The 9,427-nt window shown below is 35.9% G+C and overlaps 2 protein-coding genes and 1 long non-coding RNA gene across 3 annotated transcripts in view; 2 read left to right on the forward strand and 1 right to left on the reverse strand.

Moving 5' to 3' along the window:
- The window catches only part of LOC122057522 (monooxygenase 1-like), a 3,022-nt gene extending 1,647 nt beyond the window's left edge, over positions 1-1,375 (forward strand). Inside the window, exon 5 of the mRNA XM_042619647.1 lies at positions 637-1,375. Coding sequence (XP_042475581.1) covers positions 637-1,202 — 566 coding nt within the window. The 3' untranslated portion in view covers positions 1,203-1,375. The remainder of the gene's footprint in view (positions 1-636) is intronic.
- LOC122057523 overlaps positions 1-2,982 on the reverse strand; it is a 7,242-nt gene extending 4,260 nt beyond the window's left edge. Inside the window, exon 1 of the long non-coding RNA XR_006133548.1 lies at positions 2,760-2,982. This is a non-coding gene — a long non-coding RNA (uncharacterized LOC122057523). The remainder of the gene's footprint in view (positions 1-2,759) is intronic.
- Positions 2,983-6,609: 3,627 nt separating this feature from the next.
- Positions 6,610-8,600, forward strand: LOC122057994 (monooxygenase 1-like). The gene is made up of 3 exons (XM_042620368.1): positions 6,610-6,735; positions 6,817-7,115; positions 8,285-8,600. Exons 1-3 carry the CDS (start codon positions 6,610-6,612, stop codon positions 8,598-8,600), a joined length of 741 nt encoding a protein of 246 aa, XP_042476302.1.
- The last annotated feature ends 827 nt before the right edge of the window (positions 8,601-9,427 follow it).

The raw sequence follows: 9,427 nt of genomic DNA on the forward strand, positions 1-9,427 counted from the left end.
CCCCCCCCCCCCCAAAAAAAAAGGTAAAATATTTGATCTCTTTCTCACATAAATCTTTTTATTTACTTTTTGCTAACGAGGAACCCGTCAAACTTTTTTTGTTTATCATTAAAAGCCCAAGGATAAACCCTAGTTACATACAACCACACTTAATTCGTATAACAGATCAATTGTGGAGAGACTGAAACTAGAGACAATTATTAACACACAACACCTTGGATCAGTGAAGCTACATCCAAAGATCAGTCTGGTAACCCCTACAAGCATTAAAGATTTATATTGTGTCTAAATAACACCTTTACAAAGGTATTTAGAACTTGACACTTTTTAATTGCCACTTGTGGTTTCTTGTCTTTCAAACATCAAAGATTGAGGATTGGAGCCAAATCTTATTCTCAAAAGGTTTTTAAGATAAGATATAAAATGGTTTTCAAAAATAAGTTAGAAGAATTACATTATTATTTTAATTAGAATAAAATTGTGTAAAACCAAAAGCGCAAATTCTTTGACACCTTGAGTGGGGATGTTGGCTAGGGACATCTTTGAATATATTTTGATAAGAGAGATAAATGCCTTTGATTTATAACTTAGGTCATCCTCTAATATTTGTTGATATAATGATGAATTTCCAATCAGATACAATGGTTTCAAAAGAACCAAAGCTCCTTAGAGATTCAACTATGGAATTAATCAAGGATTTTCCAGCAGAAATCCCAGAAGTAATACAGAATTGTGACCTTGACTCAATATTACTCTTTAGCTTGAGGCACCGAGCACCATGGGACATGATACTAGAAAGCTTTAGGAAAGGAACAGTCACAGTTGCAGGAGATGCGATGCACGTTATGGGACCATTCGTCGGACAAGGTGGTTCTGCAGCACTAGAGGATGCAGTTGTGCTTGGGAGATGCTTTGCACAAGAGATGGTAGCTGGCTTGGAATCAGAGAGAAGTAAAAAGAACAACTTGGATTGGAAGGAACAAAAAGAAGAAATGGAAATGTCTAAGAGGATTGAGAAAGCAATTGATCGATATGTTAAAGAGAGGAAGATGAGGATTCTGAGGTTGTCTACACAGACTTATCTCATTGGTACACTATTGCAGACCACATCGCCAATCATCAAGTTGGTGAGTTTCATTCTTGTTCTCATCGTCTTCATCACTTTTTCAAACCACACCAGTTATGATTGTGGCCGGCTTTAAGATCATGCATCAATAGCTAGCTAGCTTAATTAGGAGCTTCCTCAGCCTTTTTGTATTGGCTCTAATAATAAATGGTATTGTATCTTGAAAAGTTTTGTTTAGTCGATTGTATCTGCAGAGTAGTCTAAAGATGGATTGAGTTTTAATATCCAAGGAGTCTATTGAGTTCTGTATATCCTTTTCCTGAGTGTTATTAATTCTTTTTTTCTTTTCTATTAAAATTAAAATTCTTAACAAGTCCTGGGACTTTTTTGGAGGCTCCAACCTAAAATAAGTTCGAGTCCGGCTCAGCTCCTTGGAAAGGGAAGGGAAGTGAAGGAAATTGTTTTTCCCTTTTGAGTCATTTGGTTGCAATAGAAGTGAAGTGAAATTCATTTTCCAAAGTAGTTTGGTTGGATGTAAAATGGATGTAAAATAGATGTAAAATTTAAAAAAATTGAAGATGCTATATATATATTTACTAGAAGAGGCAAAAGGATTTTCTCATCCTGCCTGCTGCTTCAATGGAGCACTTGGCATGAGAGAAATGAGATGCTTTTGGGTTCAATGCTGAACCTGCTTAGAAATGAAATCTAAGAATAGTTCATATGACCTGAACTAAAGTAATTTGAGAGATTTTCTATATCTCATAACCTAAGGGTAAGATCAAGTACCAATCTGGTCTAGTGTAATGGATTTAACAGGCCTATCAATTGAAATAAGAATCTTGGAAAACAAAGGCAGGTAAATTGATGAAACCCAGGTTGCTTTGTAAGTAAGCTGAAATCAAGACGCAAGAGTAAGGAATCTCTGTAGAATCTAAGGATCAAAAGATCTATAATGATAGCAATAGGATAAAGATGTCAGATCTGATGTTTAAACTCAGAATTAGCAATCAACTACTTGGTTTAAAAATTTGATAAACTCAGAAGGAGAAAAAAAAATTGAGAAGGAAACTGTAGATATTCAGGAAGAATAAGAAGAAGATGTGAGGATAGATAGCACCTGATAAGAGTGATATTCAGAACTAGAAAAAAGATGAAGTAAGACAACGATGGTGGGCGATTGGAGGCTATAGTTTCCAATGAACAAGGACGTTCCAACAGTCCTAACAGGGAAAGAAATATCTCCCCCACTTGCTGTTGGGATCCCCTTCCTTTTCTGGGTGTTGAAGAGCATCTTTCAGAATTGGGTGATGGCCAATTTCCAGATGTCAGGCTTGAATTAGTAATCTCCTTTATTGACGGGCAGCTTATAGGAGGTATTGAAACAAATTTGTTAGGAAATCCAACAATGGAGCTTGGGTATGGAACAAGGTTTGGATCACAGAGCAGTGAAGGTGGGTCGGATGTTTCTGCTGAGAAATCTGCTTAGTTTGGTCTGATATTTTATGAGAGATGGTTGCAGGTAGAGTCCACTATCATATCAGTCCATGTACATAATGCCAAATCTCTATGAAATATTTCATCAAACACTTGACGAGCAAGACCAATACTCACATACCAATGTGTAGCAAAAATACACAGCTTAGTTACAAAATGAAAAAGAGAATGAACATAAGTGAAGAAGAAATCAAACCTGAGGATTAGAGATTCCAAATTCTTCTCCTGAGGAAGAGAACCAACATCTTAGTTATAAGTAAACCAAACGCAGCATCTTGTTGAGAAGGAAAGCTAGGAGCAGAATGAGAGTCGCGTGAGAGAGAGATCGTCTCATCCTGCTAGGGCAGGATAGCAGGATGAGAGTCGCGTGAGAGAGAGAGAGAGAGAGAGAGAGAGATCGCCTCACTCTGCTCGCAAGGTGAGAGTTGCGAGAGTGAGAGGGAGAGATCGTGAGAGTCGGGTTTTTCTTTTTCTTCGTATTTTGGTGGGGGTGGGGAAATAAAAAGGGAAGTTTTATTGTATAAGTGAAATTTTTTTACATGTAAATTATGTTTCCCTTGCAATCAAACATCTAAATTTATTTTTCCTAGGAAAAATATTCCACTTTACATCAAAAATTTGCATTCTCTTGCAACCAAACAAAGCCTATGCACTAATTGATTAATATATACCACTTTACATTGGTATACACATACCAATGTGGGACTATATTATTCTTGACATGTATGAGAACAAACAAGTTTCAAACCCCGAAAGAGGAGGTCTAATTAAGGTTTCAATGATAAAAAGTTGCCACCTAGATCGAGGTCTAAAAGCCACACATAAAATAAACTTTGACTCTATTCTAAACTAGTTCAACCAAGGATTGGTTTCATCTCAGGTTGCTAGTCGAGGAATGTGTTAGTCATGCATACTTTGAAGGTAGCAGCAAAAGTGATTCAATACGATATCTTATACAAAAAGTGTAGGAATGAGGATCTCAATGAGCACATCACATAAAAATCTTAGAAAGGAATGCATATGTTATATAAAACACAATATTCGTGTGTTCCTCCAAATGAATGCAGTATTCGAATGTGATCATCAAGATTACACCTTCTCCAATGGCCGAATCTTTGAGATTGAAGAGGAAGGACTTTTCTCTCATTCTTCAATTTTTGGCCTAAGCTCTCACACCGCAGACCTAAACAAGGCCCAATAATTGCCCGTGTAATGCACTAAACAACCACTACGCCTTAAGGTGCCCTTATCATGATTTTGAAACTCCAAATCAATCTAGATCGGATGGATTTACCATTTTGTTTTTTATATAAAAAAAATGATATTTTTAGATCATTTTACCTTTATACTTTGCTAGTGGATCGGTATTAGATTGGTCAAGATCGGGGATCGGTCTCAATCGATATCAATCCGATCCGAGTAATCCTGATTTCTGACCAATCCGATCCCATTACCGTGGCCCCAATCCCTCCCCCTCCACCTGATACATAAATTGATGTAAAAAGAAAAAAGAAAAAAAATAATCCGAGGGTGGTCTGGGATTACAAGATTCATCCATCCAAAACAACACCATGTTCCTTAAACTTGGTTGGAGACTCATTGCCTCTCCTAATTCCATTTGGATATAGGTACTTCGGGCTAAATATTTTAAAAGGATTTTTACTTTTGATAATAAAGTGTTGAAAAAGAATGGGTCTTGGATTTGGAACAACATTGCTTTGATATTACTTTCATTGAAAAAAATTGTAATTTGTAAAATTGGTATAGGATGTTCTGTTTTTTGTGGGCATGATCCCTGGTTACCTTCTCTCCCATCATATTATATTTCTGCCCCCAACCCTATGATAATTCCTCCATTATGGTCTTCAATTTTTATCTAACAATTCTTGGATCTTGTCACTTTTAAAATCCTCCCTTCCCTTGTGCTTTGTTCGATAAGTTGTCAAGATATCTTTTTCTTCGAAAAGGGATTATTGGTGGTGCAAACTTTTTCGATAGATCTATTTTCTATCCATTTGGCGGAGAAGCTTCTATTAGGGTTGAAATCTACTTCTATGATGGAGGCTAACATTTTCTTTTGGAGAGATCTCGATAATGGTATCGCGATAAGAGACCTTATTGATAAATGGATCAATATTGACCAATCATATTGTACGTACAATGGATCTTCCTTTACCTATCTCATCCCAATGCAGGTACAATGGACCTTCCTTTACCTATCTCATCCCAATGCAAGGAGGAAAGGTATTGAATCATGATAGCGTGAATACACACTAGTGTTGGACCTTAAAAATAAAGCAGGTACCCCAATCCTCAAATGCCAAGAGAAAAAAATACACAGTATAAATAAAAGGGAGTTGCTACCTAGAAACCCATAAATATTTTGTCCAACTAGGGGGGAAGAAATTAATGACTCAATGGATAAGATTGAATTATATCAAGGTTCTGAGAAAGTTTCAAGTGACAGATTGGGAAGGTGTTAGGCACCCAATCTACCTAGCCCGAAGGTTGGTTTCTTTCTGTTTGACTGTTGTTTGTTTGTACTTTACTAACTAAAATATAGGTCACTAAAAGCTTAAATTACATATCTATGTATCACATGTGAAAATCCTAAGCCAAATGTCTAAATTATGCTAGTTATAATAATTTAGAAAAGGATAATTAAATTGCAGATTGAAAACATACTCGTTAAAAGAACAAATTAGAAAGAGCTTCATTACTTCAAATATGATCTAATTTATTATTACACTAAACATGAGCATAAGGGTTGGGAGCCCAAATGTTAACAATTGATAGCATATCCTCGGTCCCACTTACGCACCTAAAGCTACAAGGCCAGCTATAGGATTCAATATGAAGTCAAAAGTCCGAAACGATTCAACCCTTTAAGATAGAAATCTTATTGCTTCTCACAAGTCATTGTTTAAAATTTAAATCCAAATAAACCCACATGAGCTGAGGGGACAATGCACCCTCTACTACTAAAATAATATAAGATGACAAACAAAATGAAGAGAAGACAAGAATCAATTAGAGACACAAAATAATATCAAACTTAATGCACTCAATTCGTTTCAAAATTCAAATGCAAAGATAAAATAAAATAAATAGAGAACCAAACCAAAAGACCTATTCCTATTATAATTTGTAAAGTATAATAAACCCAATTCCAATTCCAATTGACCTTAGAATTAGTTAGTACTAGTCTCAATTTCTGCCCATTTGAATCAAAATATATTTTCCTAGATTCTTTAAAGTCGGCGGATTATCACGATCAAACGTTAGAAAAAAAAAAACAGAAGTGACGTACAATAAAACAAAAAATGTAATCTTATTCTTACCAAATGGAGCCGGCTATATAAATTCGATATAAAAGAATAAAAAGAAAAAGAGATAAGAGAAGAAGATAAGACAAGCAGCAGTGCCATCTTTATTCATATATGAATAAGAAGACTGCAACCTCATCCACCCCATAAGTTTTAAGCGTTTGAGGACTAAGTAAAACACACACTTGCAATGTCTCTGACATTTCTCTCTCTCTGTAATTGGTCTTTTCTCTGCTTATTAGTATTAATTATGTTGGATTAATTATCTTAAATATGAATGGATGATAGAAGTAGGGATAATGATTATTGATTAATGATAATGGAAATGATTAATTAGGAAGGGGATTAGGAGTATAGTGATAGAGAAGGCTGCGTCTCTAAGGACAGAAGGAGCAGGAATCGGAATCGGGCCCAATGGATGGCGTGCCCTTGATCAGCTTCGAGTTGCCCATCTCCTCCGCCCCAAAGCTATGCCCTTTTTTTTTTTTTTTAAATCCTTTGAATAACGGATGAATGGTCGAAAATTTTGCCCCTATTTGTGCTTCTATTGGCATCCATGATTGTGCAAGAGCTACATTGTCTTTTAGAGAACCCTCTCTTTAATTATATACATACCTTTATAGGGCTCGTGATATTATCCTCAATAATGGTACACACAAAGAGGAATCATTCAGGGATGGAGAACTTCGGTGCCTGAGAAAGAGTGATCTCATAGAAATCATGGCTGAGAATTTGCCTGTTGGAACGATACGTTTCGGATGTAAAATAGTGAAATTGGAATCTCATCCTATAATTACTTCCCATACCATTCTTCATCTGCAAGATGGGACTGTCATCAAGGCTAAGGTAAAAAATTAATTCTATGTATTCATATCTCTATCTTATATTTCTTTGGATTATATGATTCACATTAATTTTCATGTACAGGTAGTGATAGGATGTCATGGTGTACACTCAGTGGTGGGGGATTGGTTAGAGTGGAAACCCACAAGGCGTTTTAATCTGTGTGGAGTAGTAGGTTTCACAACTTACCCAAACGGCCATGGTTTTGGCAATGAATTCGTTCGAATAAGGGGAGACCATATGATGGCTGGAAGATTACCGATCGACGAAAAGCTGGTTTATTGGTTTGTGGCTCGACCAAGGACTCCTCAAGGTATTAGTTTAACAAAAAGTTTGTGTTACTATTTATGGTTTGTACATGCTGGGAAGAAACTAACAATCTTGTATAAAAAATTTAAGGGCTGGGGATATTTACCTGGTCGAATGGCCATTGCACAAGCGCAAGGACCCTTGGGGAGGTGTACAAGCATCCAACTAGAGGGTAGGGTAGTCTTTTTGGCACTCTTGGCCTGTGTTAAGGCATAGGGGCACGTGATCAAGTAATGATCTTCTTTCCAATTATTAAGAAAAAAAAAATGAGAAATGAACCCTAGCAGTCTAGCATTCCTTATGCCCATACAAAGCTAGGTGTGAAAAGACCTTGTTGCCCCTAGTGCACTAGGTATTTTCATGCCCAACTGTATCTAGACATGGGTAACACTAGACTAGCAGCCTTTACTTGCCTAAAAAAGGACATATGGTAATACATTTGAAAGTCTTTTTCACATAAACCCTTTTATGTTCCTAGCTTGCACTACCTACAATAGTTAATGATTTATGTTGTGGGTCGAATGACACCTTTATAAGTGTATTTAGAACTTTGAATCTTTTGATTGTCCCTTGTGGTGGTTTACAATCAGCACTTGCTTTTAAACCCAACTAAATCGATGGATTTCACAATAGGAACTGACTATGGCTTTCAAATCAGAAGGTTGCAAGCCTAGAGAATAGATATGCATCCATATTTAAATTTCCTTTTTTTTTCCCTTTTTTCTAAGCGTAAAAATCGCCTCTTGAACTAAGGGAGTAAAACCAACCAGCTAGCCTCACTTAAATATCTCAGTCTTGCTTGTAAACAAATATTTTTGAGGCAAGATTGGGATAAGGCTTATTCTCAAAAGGTTTTTAAGGGAGGAATATAAAAGGGTTTTCAAAAACAATGTAAAAATGACATATCATTTTTTCTTTTATTTATTTATTTGGATATATCATTATTTCATTATGAGATGATGTCATTGTTTATCAAAAAAGAAAATCAAATGATGTTATTGTTAGGCACATTGTTTGAGCACACATGTAAAATGATATTATTATCTTTATTGGAAAAAAATAATTTGTGTCATGTTAAACAAAAAAAGAAGATTACAAATTATTTGACACCTTAAAAGGGTGTAGAATAGGAATACTTTTTCCTTACATATTTAAATCTATTTTGACAAAAGATATAAATGCCTTAATGTCTAACTTGTTCATCCTCTAATATTTGTTTATACAATGATGAATTTCTAAACAGATACAGTGGTTTCGAAAGAACCAAAGTCCTTAGAGATTCAACTATGGAATTAATCAAGGATTTTCCAGCAGAAATCCCAGATTTAATAAAGAATTGTGACCTTGACTCGGTATCACTCTTTAGCTTGAGGCGCCGAGAGAACTTTAGGAAAGGAACTGTCACAGTGGCCGGAGATGCGATGCACGTCATGGGACCATTCGTCGGACAAGGTGGTACTGCAGCACTAGAGGATGCAGTTGTGCTTGGGAGATGCTTTGCACAAGAGATGGTAGCTGTCTTGGATTCAGAGAGAAGTAACAAGAACAACTTGGATTGAAAGTAACAAGAAGAAGAAAAAGAAAAAGAAATGTCTAAGAGGATTGAGAAAGCAATTGATCTAAATGTGAAAGAGAGAAAGATGAGGATTCTGAGGTTGTCTACACAGACTTATCTCATTGGTACACTACTGCAAACCACATCACCAATTACCAAGTTGGTGAGTTTCATTCTTGTTTTCATCTTCTTCATTATTGTTCCAAACCACACCCATTATGATTGTGGCCAGCTTTAGGATCATCAATGGCTAACTTAACTAGGAGCTTCCGGCCTTTTTGTATTATCTCCAATGATGAATGATATAAATTTTTTTTCTCGCTAAAAGATCAGATTATATTAAGAAATAAAAGTAGAAAAAATACACAAAAATTAACGTCTAGGTATTCCCAGACCGAAAATATGAAAAATATTCGAACTTGATTTCACTTACTATATGTCCCTGGTTCCAAAGATTTAAAACTTGGATCGATCTCAACCGATATTGATCAGAATTGGACTGAATCCTTGTATGCTACTAACCGGATGCATGTAAGGAAAGTCGTCAGATACTTCGTACAATCATCCCACCTCCTTCTGTCCTTATCAATTCATTTAGGCTAAAGTACAATTGAGCTACCTAATGTTCATAGAAATAACAACTCATGTTTTATTCATTCAACCATCTTCCCTCTCCCTCTCTCACAAACTGAGAACAGGCCACTTAAGTTTTTAAAATTTTTATTTTTATCTTGCTCCCCACAACCAGATACCGTGACTAGTATCAATCCATATCGGCATATCGAAAAAGGCTTATAATCCCCATTCAAATCGACATATTGTTACGACACA

This window comes from Macadamia integrifolia, chromosome 12 (genome assembly GCF_013358625.1).
Source record: "Macadamia integrifolia cultivar HAES 741 chromosome 12, SCU_Mint_v3, whole genome shotgun sequence".
NCBI lineage: Eukaryota > Viridiplantae > Streptophyta > Magnoliopsida > Proteales > Proteaceae > Macadamia > Macadamia integrifolia.